The 21,018-nt window shown below is 47.4% G+C and overlaps 1 protein-coding gene across 3 annotated transcripts; it reads right to left on the bottom strand.

Annotated features, from left to right (window-relative positions):
* Positions 1–8,570: 8,570 nt before the first annotated feature.
* LOC127314089 (uncharacterized) lies at positions 8,571–12,561 on the bottom strand. 3 transcript variants are annotated; one of them, XM_051344561.2, is made up of 5 exons: positions 12,216–12,561; positions 11,650–11,854; positions 9,849–10,320; positions 9,684–9,788; positions 8,571–9,614 (listed from the first exon to the last, which is right to left on the bottom strand). In XM_051344561.2, the coding sequence occupies exons 1-5, from the start codon at positions 12,523–12,525 to the stop codon at positions 8,730–8,732; spliced, it is 1,977 nt and encodes a 658-aa protein (XP_051200521.1). In that variant the 5' UTR covers positions 12,526–12,561; the 3' UTR covers positions 8,571–8,729. The 3 variants fall into 3 exon arrangements, with proteins under 3 accessions (XP_051200521.1, XP_051200522.1, XP_051200523.1); XM_051344562.2 differs by having other exon boundaries at positions 12,279–12,561; XM_051344563.2 differs by having other exon boundaries at positions 12,227–12,361.
* Between the last annotated feature and the right edge of the window lie 8,457 nt (positions 12,562–21,018).

Genomic DNA, 21,018 nt, shown 5'->3' with positions numbered 1-21,018 from the left:
GGATTGATGCGTGAGTAGTTCATCCTTGGACTATGGGTCCATAGCAGTAGCTAGATGGTTATCTTCTCCTCTTGTGCTATCATGTTTAGATCTTGTGAGCTGCCTATCATGATCAAGATCATCTATTTGTAATGCTAAATGTTGTGTTTGGTGGGATCCGATGAATATGGAATACTATGTCAAGTTGATTATCAATCTATCATATATGTGTTGTTTATGATCTTGCATGCTCTCCGTTGCTAGTAGAGGCTCTGGCCAAGTTGATACTTGTAACTCCAAGAGGGAGTATTTATGCTCGATAGTGGGTTCATGCCTCCATTGAATTTGGAACAGTGATAGAAAGTTCTAAGGTTGTGGATGTGCTGTTGCCACTAGGGATAAAACATCAATGCTTTGTCTAAGGATATTTGTGTTGATTACATTACGCACCATACTTAATGCAATTGTCTGTTGTTTGCAACTTAATACTGGAAGGGGTGCGGATGCTAACCCGAAGGTGGACTTTTTTGGCATAGATGTATGCTGGATAGCGGTCTATGTACTTTGTCGTAATGCCCTAAGTAAATCTCATAGTAGTCATCATGATATGTATGTGCATTGTTATGCCCTCTCTATTTGTCAATTGCCCACCTGTAATTTGTTCACCCAACATGCTATTTATCTTATTGGAGAGACACCACTAGTGAACTGTGGACCCCGGTCCATTCTTTTACATCTGAAATACAACCTACTGCAATCATTGTTCTCTGCTGTTCTTTGCAAACAAACATCATTCTCCACACCATACGATTAATCCTTTGTTTTCAGCAAGCCGGTGAGATTGACAACCTCATTGTTAAGTTGGGGCAAAGTATCTTGATTGTGGTTTGCAGGTTCCACGTTGGCGCCGGAATCCCTGGTGTTGCGCCGCACTACACTCCTTCACCAACAACCTTCACGTGTTCCTTGACTCCTACTGGTTCGATAAACCTTGGTTTCTTACTGAGGGAAAACTTGCTGCTGTACGCATCACACCTCCTCTTGGGGTTCCCAACGGACGAGTACTTTACCGTCACAAGGAAGCTACTTTCTGGCGCCGTTGCAACTCCCGCGGCATCAGCATGGACTACTCGCTGCTCATCAAGGAGGTGATGGTGATGACGTTCGAGGAGTCGGAGACGCAACCGGGAGAGAATCCGGCGGCGTTTCCCCCACAAATCTTCGATAGCGGCGCTCTTCTCTCTCTTTTTTTGTGTTTCGCATCGTAGTGTCGTCTGTCAGGAAAAGTTTCTAAAACGAAGGTATATATATGGTCAATTTTAGGTCAAAACAGAAGCGTGGGCGTTGAATTGAGGTCGATCGGATGCCCGAGGGTCCAGATCTCTCCCATGGCGCGGTTGGGCCTGTGGGCCACGTTATGGAAGCTATCTGGAGCCCCGGGTGGCTCCAGGTGTCAGGCTTGATCTCAAAGTCTTCATTTTCCATAAAAAAATGATGTGGGAAAAATTCTTGCATCAATTGACGTCCAAAAGTTTCCTGAAAGTCCAAAATACGAAAAATCGGTGTTTCCCGTTTTGCAGAGTGAGACACCAAAATAATGGGACTTCGTGGGAAATCCCGTAAATCCTTAAAAACAATGGTGGGATGTTCATATTGTTAGAATATATTTTCAGTTTTTATATTGTTTGTACCGTATCCGGTACAATCTCTTTGTAATCTCCCTGTAACAAACTCTGTACGTTTTCCAATACTATAAACACGTAACCGAGGCCGAGGCAAAGGCACTCGTTCTACCCAGATTGCTAACTTGGTATCAGAGCCAAGAGGTCTCAAGTTCAAGACCCTGCTCACGCAGTTTTAAAAACAAAAGAAAAAAGATTCTGCGGCCCGCACCGAACCCACGCTAAGGACTAAAATAGCCTAGACGTGAGGGGGAGTGTTGAATATAAATACACTGCCTAGTCTCTTTCCATCAGTTCGGACTTTTGGTTCAATTGGCTAGTGCAGCAATCTTTCACATATATGTTGCAAATACTCCCTCCGTCCCATGAAAGATGTCTCAGATTTGTCAAAATTCGGAGGAACGGAGGGAGTATATTGGATATTAATATAATAAACTACAAAATTTATAGATATGTTATCAGATGTGAGACCACATGCTGAGAATATGTTCAGAGTACAATTTCCTTCAAAACTAGAATTTATAAGAAGGGTGCGTATTGGTGCCGTAGCCTTACAGGATGAGTTCCAGGAGGAAGTAGCTATCATTTTTGAGGAAGTACAATCTGCAGTTTAGGCTAAATTGCATTTACATGACACATGGGTTCGCATTGGTGGAGTACCACCGCATCTGAAAGGGGATTATTTAGATCGGTGTGGCCTTCGAACTCTCCTTGGAAAAACAAAATAATAGACATGCCTTTTACTCGCCAATATGGGGTTGTGCGTGATTTGATATCCATCACACACCCAGATTTTATTCCAGAGTAGAGGGACTTCGTGTTTAAAGGTGTTGGAACTAATCTTGTTGTTAGTACTAAGTTCAGATATTTAGATATAATTCATGCATGTAGTTGAGTCATAAAACTTGAGGCTGCGGCGGTGTGTGCACATAGATATGTGATCGTGTACACATGCAAGCTGATTGTGTGTTTAGTTTAGGCTGCGTGTGGGTTTTGCACGTGTGAAGTGTAGTTCCAGCAGCTAAGTCAGCGAGTAGTTGGACGTGGAGCAAGAAGCGGATCGATGCATGTGTATGGTGCTGTTGTGGACTAGCTCCTACTCTACAGACTTGGTAGTGACTCAACGTGTGCGTGTGTGTAGCTAGTGCCGAGTGAATAGTGGATCAAGTAGTTGTGGCCTTGACCATGTGTGTGCGCGTGTGTTATATATAAAGCTATATATGTAACCAGTTTGTGTTTGAGAAGTTGAATAAGAGAAAAGACAGCACAAGTTCTTCAATGTGGTGCATACCGAACCAAATGGTTCTTCAATGCTGATGTCGCATCGTCTCCGGGCGGACATGGTGAAGGAACAGGACATGGAGCTCGCTGCTGGTTTGGTGCCGCCAAGGGTGGTCACCCGGACTTCATCACCACCACCATGCCGGTATGCTCCGGTATGCCATGTGGGGTACACGCAGGTGGCATCCACATGTGTGACGTGCCCCACGTCGCCGCTCGCTACACCGAGGCAACAGCGCGCCTGAGGTCGGATGCACAACACCACGCGGGAGATCGACCGGCGAACGCGGCTTCGCCACGGCCATAGGCTCCTGGGGTCCTTGCTGTTGTGGCACTGCAGCATGACGCAGACGTCGCCGCCAAGTTTGCCGGTAACCGCGCCGTATTGTGTGGTTACTCTGGCAGCATCTTCTCCACGATCATAGTCGCCGAGCTCGTTGAGGTCGAGCGGGCCGACGCGACGCCACCGCGCACAGCTTCGGTCCACGCAATTCCATCTACAACAACAAAAGCTGTAGCCATTGCCATCGGTAGGATTCTTGATGTTCAGGCGTCGGGCCGAAGGATTAGTGCACGTATTCCCACTCAACCCAGTGCGGACGATACGCAAATGGAGCCGGCAATGCGACTTGCCAGATGCCGAGATCGCTTACGGCAAGTCTTTAAATTCTGTTTTTTTCAGTTTTATCAATTCTAGATAATGTTGTTGTTTCTAGAGCTGCTAAACTAGGAGTTTCACTCAGGCAAAATGAAAATGAAATTATTAAATCTATTGGTGTTATTAAAAAATTGGAAGTTGACAGAATGGTTGTCATGTTGGAAAAATCCGTCACCATGGCCGACCGAGGGGAAGACGGTCCCCATGGTTCATCCATACCAAAGCTTCGTAATCTTGGTAGTGATCTTGCCGATGATGAGGATGGGTGTTCGGATGATCAGACGGGTCATCTGATAAGGGGTACATCGGTTGCCTGAACGGTTAAGATTAAACCCCTCGTATCTGGAGATAGAAGGCACGCCTCTCGAGGTCGGAATAGCCAAGGCCTGGTTGATCCGGCCAAACATCGGTTTATTAATGATACAGTCCGAGATTATAAATTAGATTTTCTAGCTTTACTAGAGATGGGAAGATCGAATTTTTTGAATCCTTTTCTGCGTAAGATCAGTGGTGGCCTAGATTATGCTTGGCATTGCCTGCCCCCGGACGGGCATTCACTACCGGATTTTCGGCAACCTCTTTGCCGAGTGTTACACTCGACAAAGGGGGCTCGGCAAATATTACCTCGGCAAACCCTTTTTGCCGAGTGTATTTGCCTCGGAACTGATTTGCCGAGTGTATTTGCTTCGGAACTCGGCAAACAGTTTGCCGAGTGCCTTTTTGCCCCTGTCGGCAAAAAAAAGTGACTTGACGGGGAGACGCCGCAAACGGAGAAGCCACGTGGCAAAGGGTTTGCCGAGTGTATTTCCAAGACACACGGAAAACTTCAGAGCTTTTTGCCGTGTGCATTTCTGACGACACCCGGCAAACACCAAAAACATTGCCGTGTGTACGTGTACGACAGTCGGCAAACCCCAAAAACATTGCCGTGTGCCAAAAAAGACACTCGGAAAAAACTTTGCCGGGGTGACCATTTGGCCAGACCAAATGCCTGGTCTCACAGGATGCTGATACATGGAACCTTTGCCGAATGTAAAAGAGACTTTGCCGAGTATTACACTCTGTAAACAACCCTTTTTTAATTGTTGGTTTGTTTTTTGAACATCCCTGCAGTTCAAAACATATATGACATATAGAGGCATATAAATATACCAGATTCACCAATATCCATATAACCGACAAGTAAAGGCGCATACACAACTATCTATCACCCAAATTCATCAAGTACATCACAAACAAGTACATAGAGCTCCGTACAAGTCATTGAGCATAGTCATGGATTAAAATTCACAAGTGTATAACCAAATAGACAAGGCAATGAGCTCCAACACTCGTAAGATATCGTCCATCATCGAAGGCGTCCGCGATGCAATACTTATCTTGTGCATCTTTTTTGGCTAGAATTTATGAGAGTAAATATAGGAGAATGGTCACATGATTTTTACCGTGTTTTCACAAGTTCCGAATGTTTATAAGTTAAAAGAATAAACATGATTTTTACAAGTTCAAATTCGTACAAGTTAAAAGACTAAATATACTAGGGTTTGGTTTTCCATCTACTTGCATAAGTTACAAGATGAGTATCACAAGCATTAGTTACAAGTTTAAATGCAAACAGTCGAGAAGCACTAGTACGAGCTTACAAGGAGAACTAACCTGCAGTCACAGTTGCCTCTTGGCGGTCGAAGTGTGGGGGAGAGGCTGAGAAGCCGTGGTAGGTGTCATTGGGCTTTCATCCAGATATGGAGACTGAGCGACCAACACATTGTTGGATCCAGCCGATGGATGTCCCTACAACATGGAAAAAAATGAGCATGAGACAATAAACAGTAGACAATAAGATGAATGATTGAAAATACGCAAGACAACTTACCAAGACGAAGCTAAAAGGACGAAGAGGACCTTGCGGAGGCGCGCCGCTCGTATCCTCACAGGCCTGCAAATCCAACTTGCGCAGGTAAGGTTTACATGTTCTCACAAGATGAATGGAGTTCAGAATTCGTCTTAACTATTATGAGCAAGAACTTACCGCGAAGCAGGAATCATAGGCTGCGAACCTCTGTGCCATGACCTCCATCATCTACTGCTGCTGAGCCAACCACTCCTCCATTCGCTGAGAATTGGCCTCGGCCTCCTCCCGCTTTCTTGTTCTTCGGCTAGGTGAGCCTACGTTATGTCATCACAATATCATCAAGGTTCCAATGGCTCGGACGCTGCACGGGGCACGGCCAGCATTAGTCCCGGTCCAAACAGGAGGTAGGCGGCAGGTTGCGGCAGGCGCGAGCACCTTTAGTCCCGGTTGGAGACACCAACCAGGACTAAAGGTGTTGCACACGGGGCAGGCGCGAAACCCTTTAGTCCCAGTTGGTGTCTCCAACCGGTACTAAAGGTCCATGTTCCTATATATATACCCCCCAACCCGATCAGCTTGTGTGTGAGCTGGTTTTTTTTCCCTTCTTAGGCACAAGTGGTTATGCTTCTTTGTTTTTCCCCTCTATGCACAAGAGGTGCTTGATGAAATGCCTGAGAGCATGGTGCTACATGAGTTCACACAAAACAAACATGATATGAAGTGCTTGAGCCACACTTAAGCTTTCTCCTCTTTTTTTTTCCTCCTCGATCGAGGTTACCAACTTTATCCTTTCATCTGTCATTGATAAAATGCATGTGTCAATGTACATTGCGTCTCTATATATTCATGATGTTCTGTAATGGTTTTTGATATACTTAATTATATGATCAGATGAGCAGGCAATGGATGTACGGTGACCGACGCATTGCCGAGGTCATTACGGGCCTGCATTATTTTATCGGTGTGGCTGAGGCAAACAATCGGGATGGTTTTATGTGTTGTCCATGTGGTATCTGTCAGAATAAGAAGGATTACTCTTCCTCGCAAATCCTTCACACCCACCTGCTTCGGTCCGGTTTCATGCCCAGCTATAATTGTTGGACCAAGCACGGAGAAAGAGTGCTTATGATGGAAGACAATGAAGAAGAAGATGATGATGACAACTATCCTATGTTCCCTGAATACGGTGATACTGCAACGGGGGAAGCTGAAGATCAAGAGGCATCAGATGAGCCCGCTGATAATCTTGGTCCTGCCATTGTTGATGCAAAGAGAGACTGTGAAACTGAAAAAGGAGAGGTTGAAGTTCGAGCAGATGTTAGAGGATCACAAAAAATTGTTGTACCCAAATTGCAAAGATGGCCAGAAAAAGCTGGGTAGCACACTGGAATTGTTGCAATGGATGGCAGAGAATGGTTTATCTGACAAGGGATTTGAGAAGTTACTAAAAATAATGAAGAATATGCTTCCAAAGAATAACAAATTGCCTGCCAGTACGTACGAAGCAAAGAAGGTTATCTACCCTCTAGGATTAGACGTGCAGAAGATACATGCATACCCTAATGACTGCATCCTCTACCGCGGTGAGGGGTACGAGAATTTGGATGCATGCTCGGTAGTTTACATTCATAGAGGTAGTTTACATTCATTGAAAGTACGCATGCGATGCTTATTTACATTCATAGAGGTAGTTTCCAGACCGCATATGATATTGTTAAGATCACCAAAACAAACCACTGGCTTTCCAAGATTATCAGACACAAAATTAGAAACAAGATCCCAGATCATCCTAGTGTCACGATGGTGGGGATCTCCATAGGCACAAGCTAGAGCGAACTCCACACTAGTAGGCAGATGTACAATTACAGCTAAGATGACATAATGGTTGGAGAACTTCACTGAAATTTCATCAGACCAAAGCATCCATAGCCCACCAGAGAGACCATTAGATGGAACAACAACACTCCCAGCAGTGTTAAAACGAGTGTTAAGTTGAGAAGCCTTATACCTAGATGTTCTGGTCTCGGAGACAAAAGTCACCTGCGCTCCCGTGGATATCATCAATCTAGCAAGGTATTCCATTTTGGTGGAGCTGAAGAGATTCCTGCCCTTGCCTTGGCAGTTCCAGCCAATGAACTTCATGGCGGTGACAAAATAGGCCCTGGCGCCGCGGCCCAAGTGATACCCGAACTGTGGCTAGCAGCAGCAGTTGATTTGGCTTGATACTGATAGCCAGCCAATCCACCAGCAGTAGTTTCTCCGGCGCAGGCTGCTGCTGGGGATGGGACTCCCGCAACAGCAACCACAGGCCGAACTGGCGCTCCTTTATCTGCTTTAGCAGCACCCAAAGGATTGCGGGCGGTCCGCCTCTTTTCCAGATGCAGGAACGACGAGTCCACAGAGGACTTAGAGCAGGAGCGGCGACGCAAGACGGGAAGTTAGCTTCCTCTCAGCAGAAGAATCCGGATAAGAGAAGGATTATTATTCACCAAGAGGGAGGAGGGAGTAAAGATTTGGGGATTTTTCGTGGATCTTGCTTGATACGGGAAAGGGGATTATTCTTGGGAAGGAACGGATCAAGAGAAAGGTCAAAGGAGAGATGGGAAGGAGTAGCAACTCCAGGAAAATCAGATTTGGGGAGAGATTGGAAGGGTAGTAATCTCAGGAGGAGGGCGAAGGGATCGGCATATCGCCATGCTCGGCATGTCGCCAGTCGCCACCAAGGGACTTCTCTCCAGGTCGTTCCAGAAATTGCACTCTGTGATTAGGTTGCAGGTCCGTTGATGCAGCGTGTTCCAGAAATCCGCGCGGCTGTATTCGGGCAAGATATTGCAGGTCAGGGCATTTCTCCAATGATTCAGGTACAGATCACGGTACAGATCACGAGGCTAACTTGTGCGGTCACATTTCCAAGCTCACATGTCGCCCGGTCCACTATATCCACTCTCAACCAAAATTCTTTATAACCATAAACTTCAGCTCTCGTGAAAAAGAAGGCGATTCAGCCGCACCTTCCATTGTTACGTCTTCACTCCAATCTATATAGATTTGTCAAATTTAAACTTTTAAATGCTTGACTAAAGATAAATCTAAAACATCTCCAACGAGGAAGTACAAGTTATGACAAGCTAAAAATCAATTTATTTTAATTAAGAAGAGTACAAAACTAGTATAGTATTATAATAATCCAGTTTAAAATAAGAATCTTCTACTTGGATATCCCGCCGGTTCCAAATCTAATGACGAGCAAAAAAGCAAACAGAGGATCAGGGAAATGCTATGCTTTCAGCGGCTGTGTCTCGAGCCCGAACCCGAAGGGAAACAGAGGATCGTAGTGTGCGTCTCCCATGTTCATGGGCAGCTGCTCCACTCTCCGGAACCACGTCCGCGCAAGCTTCCCAGTGAACCCGTAATCGCCGAACAGCACATCGCTCACACCCTGCCCCTCCGTCCCCGGCAGCCACGCCGCCACGAGGGCGTCGACCGCGTCCAGGCACGGCTCGACGACCAGCGGCCTTCCGGCGACCACCACCACGACGCACCTGACGCTGCCACACACATCCCGGATCAAGCTGGGCCCTGGGGGCGGGATGGCCAGGTTGAGGCTGTCGCCGAACGCCTCGGCGTAGGGCGGCTCGCCGACGACGACCACGGCGTAGTCGAAGTGGTCCTTGTTCCGCCGCAGGAATCCCGCGTCGGGCTTCTCGTAGTACACCACGTCCGTGCCGTGGCCCTGCACGGCCTGCCTGATGCCGCCGAGGATCGTGGTCCCGGTGGTCAGGTTGTTCCCGGCGACGCCCTGCCAGGTTACAGTCCATCCGCCACACTGACTGCCGAGATCGTCGGCGTGGCTGCCGGCGACCAGGATGCTTCCCTTGGCGTTCTTGGGCAGCGGCAGCAGCGGCTTGTCGCCGGCCTTGCCGTTCTTGAGCAGGACGAGGGACCTCCTCACGGACTCCCTCGCCAGCTCGCGGTGCTCCTTCTTGCCGACCTCGCCGGCGAGGCTGCGGCTCCCGTAGGGGCTCTCGAACAGGCCAACGGTGAGCTTGACACGGAGGATACGCCGCACGGCGTCGTCGATCCGGCTCATCGGAATGTGGCCGTTCTTCACCAGCTTCGTCAGGCCGTTGATGAACTCCGTGTACGTGTACGGGATCATGACCTGAAACAAGCACTTGTAATTGTTTTCACATCGCACTTCACTACGAATCGTCAGCCTTAATTTACTCACCATATCAATACCGGCCATGATCGCCAGCTCGATGGACAGCAGGTAGTCAGCATGTGCAGGAGTCGTGATCCTATCAATCCCTTCCCAATCCGAGATCACAAAACCCTACAATACCTGCGTAAATTAAGTGAAAATTTGCATGCACGAACCACCGAGTTTACTTACCTTGAACTGGAGCCTGGTTTTGAGGAACTCGGTGAGGAGGAAATGGTTGGCGTGCATCTTGACCCCGTGCCAACTGGTGAAGGAGACCATGACGGTGGAGACGCCCTGGCTGACGGCGCTGTAGTACGGCGGCATGTGCACCCTGAGCAGCTCGTGGAAGGTACCGTTCTGTTTGTCGCCATCGGTCGTGCCGCCATCGCCGACGAAGTGCAGGGCGCACGCCGCGACTTTGCGCTGCCCGCCGCCGGGGACGAAGGACTCGCCCGGACGGCTGCCCTCGCCCTGGAGGCCGGAGATGACGGCGGTGACCATCCGCTGCACCACGTCAGGGTCCTCGCTGAAGCTCTCGTAGCACCGACCCCACCGGGGATCTCTGCATACCGCCGCGCACGGAGCGAAAGCGTACGGAATCCCGGTGGCCCGGACTTCTAGTGCAATTGCCGCTCCGATCTCCTTTGCTAGCTTTGGGTCCCTGGAAGTTGTACGCTTAGTCATACTAATTTCATCTTCAGTTCGTGTCAAACAATTTTGTTTATTTCCGAGTTGTTATATGTTTGAATGCAAAAATAGGGATTATTATAGGCCGGTTTGGTCCTTCGGTTTTTGTTTTATTTTTGTCGGTTTTGAAATCCAGTCTTTTGTTGGTTCTAATATTGCCAATATACATGACTGTCTATATATTTTTTGCTGCCCACAAAACAATCTTATACATTGTCTAGGTCAACCAATCAACAAATAACCACGTCCCAATTAATCCAACCATTTTTGCGATGTCCTAAAAACCCATCTAGCAATCACAATACTGCGTACATATTTTTACAACCACACATTTAGTTGTGAAAACATCTTTAAAACCATTTGAAATTTACTTGAACATTGTGTTCAGCAAGATATATGACAATTTGAGATACCAGCAAGGTGTTTGTCAACTTTTCGATTAATTTGCGATGCATGCATGCAAAGCGTCTTATATACACATAAACTGTGTGGAGAGGAAAAAAAAGTTGAATGATTAAAGTTGCATGAAAAACTATTGCATGCTATAGGAATATACTAATACTTCGACGAGTATAGTTAAACCTTCATATTTCATATTTTTACAACATAAACGTGTATCTTCCATAGTTTTACACGATATTCTAGTGGAATACAAACGCAACAAAATGGAAAGTCACCGATGACTATATCGACAGTTTAAAACCATAACAATAAATGCATTTTTTTATTTAAGGAAAATTTCAATTCTCACTGAAAGTATTTCAGTCAGAACATGTTTGAATTTCAGAAAATTTAAATTATTTCAGGGTGATTATCCTCTAGGATTACTTGCTCAAATTCCTACCAAACTGAGATATATTCCGAAAGGGAAAATGTTCGGCCACAACCTAAATTTGCGAAATTTTGGAAATTTCGTTGAAAGTTTGAAGCTCAATACGAAGACGTAGTCACACATAGATGTAGAACTGTTTGTTCCACTACTGAAAACTGCAACATGACATTCGGAGTGTACAGACTTGTCCAATATAAACATGTACTATATATATTATTACAAAGACAATAAATGCAATACAGATAAGCTGGTTGGTCGTAAAAGTGAGTCTAGCTCACTTGGTTAGGGAAGTGGATGTACAACCCAGCTACCGAGGTTCAACTCCTCACAGATGCAGATTTGGGTTCTTATTATTTTTAAAAACAATTCGTTGTAGAGCCTTCCCCTACCGCATTCCTTTAAAAAAAATTCTGGTCGGTCGTAAGATATGTCTCAATAATTAGAACATGGTAATACTATAATTATTTTTACCTGGTGCAGCCAAGGCCAACATTGTGCGGGAAGATGGTTGCCTTATACACGTTGCCGACGCCATGCACGGCATCGATGCCATAGAGAATGGGGATCCCGAGGCGTGTGGACAATGCTCCCCTCTGCATCCCGTTCACCATCTCCACCCATGTCTCCGGCGGCGCGTTCGCTGCCGGTACGCTGCCCGCGCCGCTCACCACGCTCCCTGCATGCAGGAGGTGGTTCGAAGGCGAAGGGGTAATTTTTTTTGCCAAATATAAAAAGAACAATGTACATGTGTGTACGGAAAATGGACACATACATAGGTACTCCCTCCGTTTTTATTTAGTTCGCCTTATAGGTTTAGTCAAAGTCAAGTTTTGCAAAGTTTGATCAAGAATATAAGAAAAAATTCAATATCCATAATACCAAATAATATAATATGAAACTATACTTTATGACGATTTTAATAATATAGATTTCATGTTGTAGATGTTAATATTTTTCCATAAATATTTGATCAAAGTTTACAATGTTTAACCTTGACCAAACCCAAAACGCGAAGTAATTGTGAATGGAGGGAGTACCGATGAAGTACTTCTTGATGATGTCGGCGGTAGCGTTCGCCTGCTCAATCTGTGACATCTGACCTATCTTCTCGGCGAGGGTCATACGCCCCAGCAGGTCGCTGATCCGCCGACTGAGGGGCTGCTTCGGATCACGGTACTTGGCATACTCTGCTCCGGCCACCGTCGCCGTGGCAATGCAAGCACACATCAAGAGCAAGGTGATCAGGAGGTTCACTCTGCAGCCACCCCCCATCACTATGTAACTCATTGCCCAGCTGATCGTATGCTGCGAGTATCTTCTTGATGATTGAATGAACTTGTTGGCCATCTCGGGGTCTATTTATTGGCTGATTGAGAGTGACCAAGTGTAGTGGCCTTGCATGATGTTGGTGGTCTTGGATCTCTGGTGATATAATGTATCCTACTTTCTTATCCTTCCTCCCTTATCATGGCTACATACTCACCACTTCATCGTGTCTTCTGAGATGTCCACTAGGTCTAGGCGATTAACTCTATGTCCAACATATTTTCTTGCATTACCTATAGCCACGATGATATTTCCTGCACGAAATGTTGCATATCCACTAGTAGAAAAACGGTCATCTATACCGGTTCCAGAGGGCCATTCGTACCGGTTTTGCAACCGGTACAAATTATTCGGCACTAAAGCCCCCCCCCCTTTCGTACCGGTTGCTTACGAACCGGTATAAAACGGGCCTCCACGTGGGCCACCAGGAGAGCTCAGGGCTGAGGATCTTTGGTACCGGTTGGTAATACGAACCGGTACCAAAGGTTCCCCCCGCGGCAGGGAATTTTCCCAAATCTCTGCCGCGGCAGAGAATTGGCTTTTTAGGGTTTTGGAGAGGTTTAGGGATATCGGTTTGATTCATATCGCGTCGATGCACCAGAAACGCGTTTGGGTTTAGGTAGTACATGAAGATCAAGATGATGCATAGCAAGTTGGTGCATATAATATAACACACATGTTATTGCATGAGATCGCAAATTAAGTAGCACTATGCATGAAGATCGATCTTCATGCATAGTGGTGCTCTCCGAGGCGTACTCTATATATGTCTATTACATGTAGCATAGTGGTACTCTTCGAGTCAACGATATATGTAACATGTACATCTTCATTCATTGTGGTGCTCTGCGAGTGGTGGTATGACGTCCCGAAGGAAAAATCCCGCCAATTCCTCGCCTATTGCTATGAAGCGGTCATCGATTGAGAGCTTGTTCCGCTTTCTTGCCAACTATAAAAGAATAAGATACAAATGAATACATGAAACAACTATTACTGAAACTCGGCACAACTTATGATAACAAAACAAATTTGTGAAGATTGTTTTTGTACCTCTTTATTTCTCTCATTATTCGTTCTCTCGTTGACAATTCTGCGGATGAACTCGCAAACGAAGAATCCACAGAGATCGGTCCCCGGAGGTTGTTGCGGGCATTTCTTTACAAGAATATAATTCAATCAAACAATAGTCAAGTATGATAATTGAAAGGTGTGTGGACCTAGGTAGTACTACTTACTTTCGCACGCCATCGCAGCTTCGGTGGCCATTCACGGGACGTATCTTCCTTGATGAAAGTTTGCCATACGCTGCTCGACAAAAGAAAATGCATAAAAGAGTCATCAATTAGTTCAAAGCAGGAAATTAACGAAACAAACCGATAAGAATTCAAATTACCTTCTCGAGCATTAAAAAACAAGACACGTATAGATCCTTTTCTTTGGTTAGTGAGTCCAAGACTTCAACTTCTCCAATTTCCAAATTGATGACGAGAAGAATAAAGTGAAACCTACGCACGTTTCAATATGTAGTCATTAGTTAAAATTTTGACATACGGTGAGCAAAATATAATGTGTTATAAGACAGTAAGACTCACTCGAAGTTGTAAGGCCAAAGTATTAGCTTTTTGTCACGTTGTCGCTTCAAAAACCTTAGCAAAGTCTGCGGTGTATCCTTGTTATAGAGGGGATCATCTATGGTTTTGACATGCATTGTGTTCGGGTCAATGAACCCAATGTCTGTGATATCGTCCCTTTTGCATTCGAGCATCTTCGATCTGCATAATATAGCGCACAAAAGATTATAATCTGCAGACAATGAACGACTTCTCAAATTAAATAAATAAATCACTTAAGAGACAATAGCAACTGATGATTGATTTGTCGAGGGCCCGGAGATTGTATAACTGAAAGAGTTCGGCGAAGTCAACGTTCACACAGTACTCCTGGAAGTAGTGCTCTTCCCTAACTCGCACCATGATAGTCTCGATCCCTTCCTTTGAGGCCTTAAGGTACCACGAATGCAAGTTACGCATACATGTTGGTACCTTCCTGAGATTCTCGACCAAATCTTTCCCTTGAACAAACTGATATGCTCGTTCAGCTAAGGCGTAATCAGTTGCGTCTTGTCGAGAACTTTGAACGGTCTTCCCGTCAAACACCTTGAGAGGGGCGACCGATTGAACGGGTTGTTGTCCGAGCTGGTAGACACCGTGTATCCCTTTTATCTCCCCGATACCCGATTTAACGGGTTTTGTCGCCTCGATCATCTTGTCATACGACCTTTCAATAGAACGCGCATAGTCGGATGGCGGCGATGGTACAGGGTCATATAGATTGACAACGGTACGCACAACTTTCTCCCGATCTAGTGTCTTCTCGAAAGGTATCTCTGCACTTTCGGTGCAAAAAATTTCTTCACCTCGGCCTTAACGGCCTCCGCGTTTTCCTCTGGAGTTTTTTCCCAAGGTAACTTCTCAGGAGGCGGCAGTTGTTTCTCCTTTCTAGCTTTCTTCCTAGGCGGCGTACCGTTCCGCTTAACGGACGCTGTCTTACGCGGAGGATCTCGAGATGGTGGACTCACGCTGGGGTCCCTCTCAGGTAGGTGTGGACTTGGCTGCTCACCAGGACTGCCACCAGGAGGAGTCGATGGCATTTGCTGCTCATGTGTAGGAGTCGGTGGCCTTTGCAAAAGGACGACGTACTTCTTCGGCCATAGGGCGAAACCGTGCTTGACATCGCCCAGTGTCCTCTCATCTTCACCTCTAGGAATATCAAGCTCCACTTTTTCAAACCCCGAAACAACTTCATCCACCCCGACACCTAACACAACCAGGTGGAATGGGCATATGATGGTGCATTGCTCCATCTTCACTTGGGTACACATAGCCGACCGCCACCTTACCGTACGCGGTCCTGATTAACATATGTAGCTCGCAATCTGTCTTCTCCGTGACATAATCCACGGGTAGCTTCCTCCACATCCGTCAAGATGCGAGGAACCGACACTGCTTCTTCGCTGAGATGGGGCAGCATCGGCTTGTGGATCCCGTAGAAACAGCGGCTGATCGGGTGCCCTCCGATTTCTCTCAAGAGCCTCCACCCTAGATAACAACTCCGTTACAATGTCGGCGTCCTTCTTCTTCTTTCGCGAACGGCTTCTATAAGTGTCAGCGCTGTCCGGCCACGCTTCCTTCATGGTGAGACCTGGGCGAGCTCGTACCCGTCCAACATGTTCGGGGTTCCCAGAGCGAGTGTCACTCGTCATTCTCTCGATCGGGAATGTACTCTCCCTTTCTCGACCTTTTCAATTGCATCTACAAGCTTCGGTACAATTGCCTCAATTTTTTCCTTCCATTTTCCCTTCGCAACGATCAACCCTGTCTTTGGGTCCAACCCTGCCCCATGAGCGAACAACCGAACTTGGACCGTTCGGGCCAGTCCCATGTCTCTGTGGAGTGATTCCATGATCCATCAGTTTATTCTCAAACGCTGTCCACTTCGGAATGGCACTCTTGTAGCCACCTGACCCCAAATGATGCGGAAGTTTCTTCTTTGCAGCATTTTCGGTATTTTTCTTCGATCGGGACACAAACTTAGACGATTTCTTATACTCCTTAAATGCGGCCCAGTGATCTTTTATCTTCACTAGATTTTCGGTATTATCATCGAATACTGGATCTTCATTCTTATATTTGTCCCATAAATTTTTCTTGAAGCTCTGGAATTGTATGGCCATCTTCTTCCATGTCCATTCCTTGACTTTATCCTTCTGGCCTTCCGTCATGTCTTCCGGTAGGCTGAACTTTGTCAGTAGCGTTTCCCAAAGAAATTTTTTCATCTTTGTCGTTGACATAAGTAGCACCACTCTCCGGGTTCTTCGGCTTATGCCACTCTTGAATGCTGATCGGTACATGGTCCCTAACAATAACTCCGGATTGACTTGTAAATTTGCGGCAAAACTCCTTGGGCTCCACTGGTTCACCATTAGCCTTGAATGCCGTGAGGGCTAACCTGCCCTCGCCCTTTAGCACCCGCGTCGGGCCTCGTTTTGTTCTAACAGACTTGCTCGATGATCCAGAAGGCTAAAAGAAAAAATTATTCGTTAATAAGTGCAATACAAATAAATGAATGCATCTAGGGATGAACACAGACTAATTGATACATAGATATACACCTCGCCGGAGTTTGTGATGGACACTTCATTGTCTTTTCTAACTTGTTCAGACTCAAGTCCCTCGCCAAAATCATTCAGAAAGTCGGCGTACTCGTTGTCATCTCCATCGTCGGGTTCCGGACCACGGGCACTCTCATAGATCAATCGCTGCACCGCTTCTTCCCCCTCCTCATCTCGGACGAAGGTGCCGTCCTCCATACCTCAATGTCACTGCAAAATTAAGAAAGCAATTGTATTTCATTCATCATGGATAACAATTGAAATGAAGAAAGCAAAAAACCCTAACCCTAACCCTATCCCCCTCCTCCTCCGCCACCGCCACCGCCACACACTCGGCGTTCCCCCTCCTCCTCCGCCACCGCCACTCCTACTCGGAGTATGGAACTATGTATGTATCATAGTATAGTTCAAAAAACTTATTCAAATATAAACATAAATATAGGTGGAGAAGGATACGTGTTATTATGTTTCTGTTAGCTGAGCTGACAGAGTGCAAGCCAAATTATAAATATGTTCCCGAAAGTAAACTAAAAAATCAATCTATGCAAAAGTAGCAGAATGCCTAGATAGAAACGAAATGCTCAGATATGGCCTAGCGCAAGGGCCGGTGGGATTCGGCGCTGATATTCAGGCGCCGCAATGCCGGTGCCGGACCGTGCCGCCGCCACGGGCGGCGGCCACCACCGCGGCCACGCGCACCTCGCCAACTACATCCACCTGCGCCACCACCACCCGCTCGCTCCGGGACCCCTCCACCCGCCGCTCCGTCGAGTCCGCCAAGGTGGCCGCCGACCCCGACCCCTACACCGACGACGACGACACAAACGACGGCCTCACCATTATTACTCCTAATAGACAGCACAAAACACACTCAAAACCGAAGCAATGCCGGCGCGTCGACGACGAAGTCCAGCACCATGACGTCGTCGAGCAAGGGCCTGAGGGCGGCCTTGGCCTCCTCCACCTTGGCGTCCCCCCGAAGCTGACCCCGGCGCCCTTCCCCTCCGCGGCGGCGGCCCTACTGGCCTCGCGCACCCCCTCCACGAGCCGCGCGACCTCCATCCCGTCCTTGACCTTGGCGAGCGTGAGCCGCACGGCGGCGCCGGGCGCGACGGGGGACGGGAGGTCGGCGGCGTTGACCCGGCCGACGGCGGTGGCGTCGAGCGCGTTGCCCTTGCGCCGCCGCGGCGCCGCCGCATTTCATCGAGCACCTAGAGCGCGTCCGGGATGTGCTCGCGCGGCAGGGAGGAAGACGCGCGTCCGACGGCGACGACGACGGCGTAGGCGTGGCGACGGCGTGGCTGCGGTGTGCGGCTGATTTCGCGGTGAGGGGAGCGCCGAGCGCTCGAGGGGAAGGAGAAAGGGGAGGGGATGGCGACTGCGGCCGGAGTGGAGAGGGAGGGAAGAAGCTTACCTTGCCGGCGCGGGGAGCTGCTGCACGCGCACGACGGCGATGGCGTGGCGACGGCGTGAGTGCGAACTGCGGCGCGGCTTGGCTCGGATGGCGGCGCGGCGTGGCTGCGGACGGCGGCGTGGCTCGGACGTACGGTGGCGCGCGCGTTGCAGAGTGTCGATTTGGGGATTTCCCCTCCCGCGCGCCTAAGTTAACACAGGGGAGGGGCCTTTTGTAACGGTTGGTAACACCAACCCGTAACAAAGGTCTTTAGTAACCGTTGGTGGTTACAACCCGTACCAAAGGTTTTTTTGGGTTTTTCTTTTGCTGCTTGTTTTGTTTTTCTTTTTCTTGTCTTTTTCTTTCCTGTTTCTTTTCTTTGTTTCGTTTCTTTTCTTTTTATTTTCTCGTTTCTTTTCTTTTTATTTTCTGTTTCTTTTCTTTTGCTTTTCTATTTCTTTTTTCTATTGCTTTTCTTTTTTTTTCTGTTTCTTTTCTATTCCTGTTTCTTTTTCTTTATTTTCTATTTATTTTTTCTATTTATTTTTTCTATTACTTTTCTTTTTCCTTTCTTTTCTATTTATTTTTTCTATTACTTTTCTTTTTCCTTTCTTTTCTATTTCTTTTCTATTTATTTTTTCTATTTCTTTTCTATTTCTTTTCTATTTATTTTTTCTATTACTTTTCTTTTTCCTTTCTTTTCTATTTCTTTTCTATTTCTTTTCTATTTATTTTTTCTATTACTTTTCTTTTTCCTTTCTTTTCTATTTCTTTTCTATTTATTTTTTTCTATTTCTTTTCTATTTCTTTTCTATTTATTTTTTTATTACTTTTCTTTTTCCTTTCTTTTCTATTTCTTTTCTATTTCTTTTCTATTTCTTTTCTATTTCTTTTCTCTATTCTATTTCTTTTCTTTACTCTCGCCACGACGCCGTCCGCACAGGAAACTTTCCCGCCCCGACGTCGCGCGGGAAACTTTCCGGCCACGACGCCGCGCGGGAAAAGAAAGGGCGGGAATGAAATTTTATTACGATTGAACTCGAATTAAAAGTACATAGCTTAACTGAAAATTAAAGATACATGACCAAATTCTACTGGGGAGTCATTCAGTCATACTCCTGCCTAGCCCTGTAGTACTCGCCACTGTAGTCGTCGTAGTCGCCGTCATCATCGTCGCTGGCATCGGGGTCGCGGTACTCGAACGTCGGCGGGTGAGCACGCGTGGGCTGGGACCGAGGGTAGCGCAGCGGGGGCCACGGTAGGCCATGACGCCCTGGAGAGTCCGGCCGCGCCACCACAGCCGACGGCCGGCCTCGTTGAAGTTCGGAGGAGGCGGGCCGCCCTCCTCGTGCCTGGCAAGCGCCCTCTCACGCCGATTGATGAAGAAGCTTTCCCAAGTCGGGCTGTAGTCGGGATGCCACCGGGGATTCCTCCGCCTGCTCGGCGTGAGCTCGAAGTAGTAGTGGTTCGTGATGGCCATCTCGCGCGCCACACCTAGAGGGACTGGAGGGACCGGTACGCCTCCGACGCTTAGCAACCAGCCGGTCGGGACGCGGTAGCCCGGCGGGCAGGGGTAGTTCGAGGCGCAAAGCGCCTCCGCCTCCCGGGGGGTTAGAGATGCGATGGAAGCCATGGGAGAGAATGATGAGGTTTGCAGATATGAGTCTAGATGTGATATGTAAATGGTGGCCAAGCCTACATATATATAGTGAAAAAATGGCGGGAAGACAGAGGCGGGAACCGGTGGAAAGCGCGGGAAGAAAATAGGCGGGAAGACAGATCGAGGCAAACCTTTAGTACCGGTTGGTGGGTGCAACCGGTACTAAAGTCGTCGGCAGGATAAGGACGCGTGGGTAACCTTTAGTACCGGTTGGTGGGTGCAACCGGTACTAAAGCTGTCGGCGGGATAAGGACGCCCGCTCGATGAGATAAAGTATGTAGCGCACGACGCCCGTCGGTGGGATAAGGACGCGTGGGTAACCTTTAGTACCGGTTGGTGGGTGCAACCGGTACTAAAGCTGTCGGCAGGATAAGGACGCGTGGGTAACCTTTAGTACCGGTTGGTGGGTGCAACCGGTACTAAAGCTGTCGGCAGGATAAGGACGCCTGCTCGATGAGATAAAGTATGTAGCGCACGACGCTCTGTCGGTGGGATAAGGACGCGTGGGTAACCTTTAGTACCGGTTCGTGTCTACAACCGGTACTAAAGCTGTCGGCAGGATAAGGACGCTCTGCCTATAAAAGGAGCATCGATACACCATGGGACGCAGCTCAACAAGCCAACATGGATGGAGAGTTTCATCACCATGGATGGAGGAAAGGGTTGGGAAATCTCCCGTGGCGGAACTTGTCGAAGATGCCCTTGGTGCACACGCCCTATGGCATCTTCGGAAGTTCCTCCACGGGAAAAATTTCCCGCAAGCCCGTGGAAGACTCCATCTCCTCTAACAAATGTTGGGGAAAGGGTTGGGAAATCTCCGTGGCGGAACTTGTCGAAGATGCCCTTGGTGCACAAGCCCTATGGCATCTTCCGAAGTTCCGACTCGGAATTTTTTCCCGCAAGCCCGTGGAAGACTCCATCTCCTCTAACAATGTTGCGGAAAGGGTTGGGAAATCTCCGTGGCGGAACTTCTCGAATATGCCCTTGGTGCACATGCCCTATATATGGCATATTCGGAAGTTCCGCCTCGGAAAAATTTCCCTGCAAGCCCGCGTGACTTAACTAGTAAAACAAGCCAACCATCTCCATTGTTAATATCTTACATACAGTAACATCATTACACAAAAGTGATTTCCATATTGAGATACACAAGTTATGATCCCTATATGTAGCTAGCTAGTCTTCTGAGTTTTCTTCGCTCGTTTCCCTTTCTTCTTCCTGCGACGCAACCATGGACAATCTTCATTGTTTAAGATGATGCTTGGGTCAATTTTTACCTTGAAGGGTGGA

Source organism: Lolium perenne, chromosome 7, assembly GCF_019359855.2.
Source record: "Lolium perenne isolate Kyuss_39 chromosome 7, Kyuss_2.0, whole genome shotgun sequence".
Taxonomy (NCBI): domain Eukaryota; kingdom Viridiplantae; phylum Streptophyta; class Magnoliopsida; order Poales; family Poaceae; genus Lolium; species Lolium perenne.
The sequence above is the reverse complement of the archived record's forward strand: the minus strand, read 5'-3'. Positions and strand labels throughout refer to the sequence as shown.

Bases quoted from the DNA above. Each gene is read 5' to 3' on its own strand.
- LOC127314089 (XM_051344561.2), bottom strand. From the start codon at position 12,525: ATGGCCAACAAGTTCATTCAATCATCAAGAAGATACTCGCAGCATACG. The intron at 10,321-11,649 runs GTAAAAATAATT...TACAACTTCCAG, and splicing joins GTTGGCCTTGGCTGCACCAG to GGACCCAAAGCTAGCAAAGG. The intron at 9,615-9,683 runs GTGAGTAAATTA...TGCTTGTTTCAG, and splicing joins TCATGGCCGGTATTGATATG to GTCATGATCCCGTACACGTA.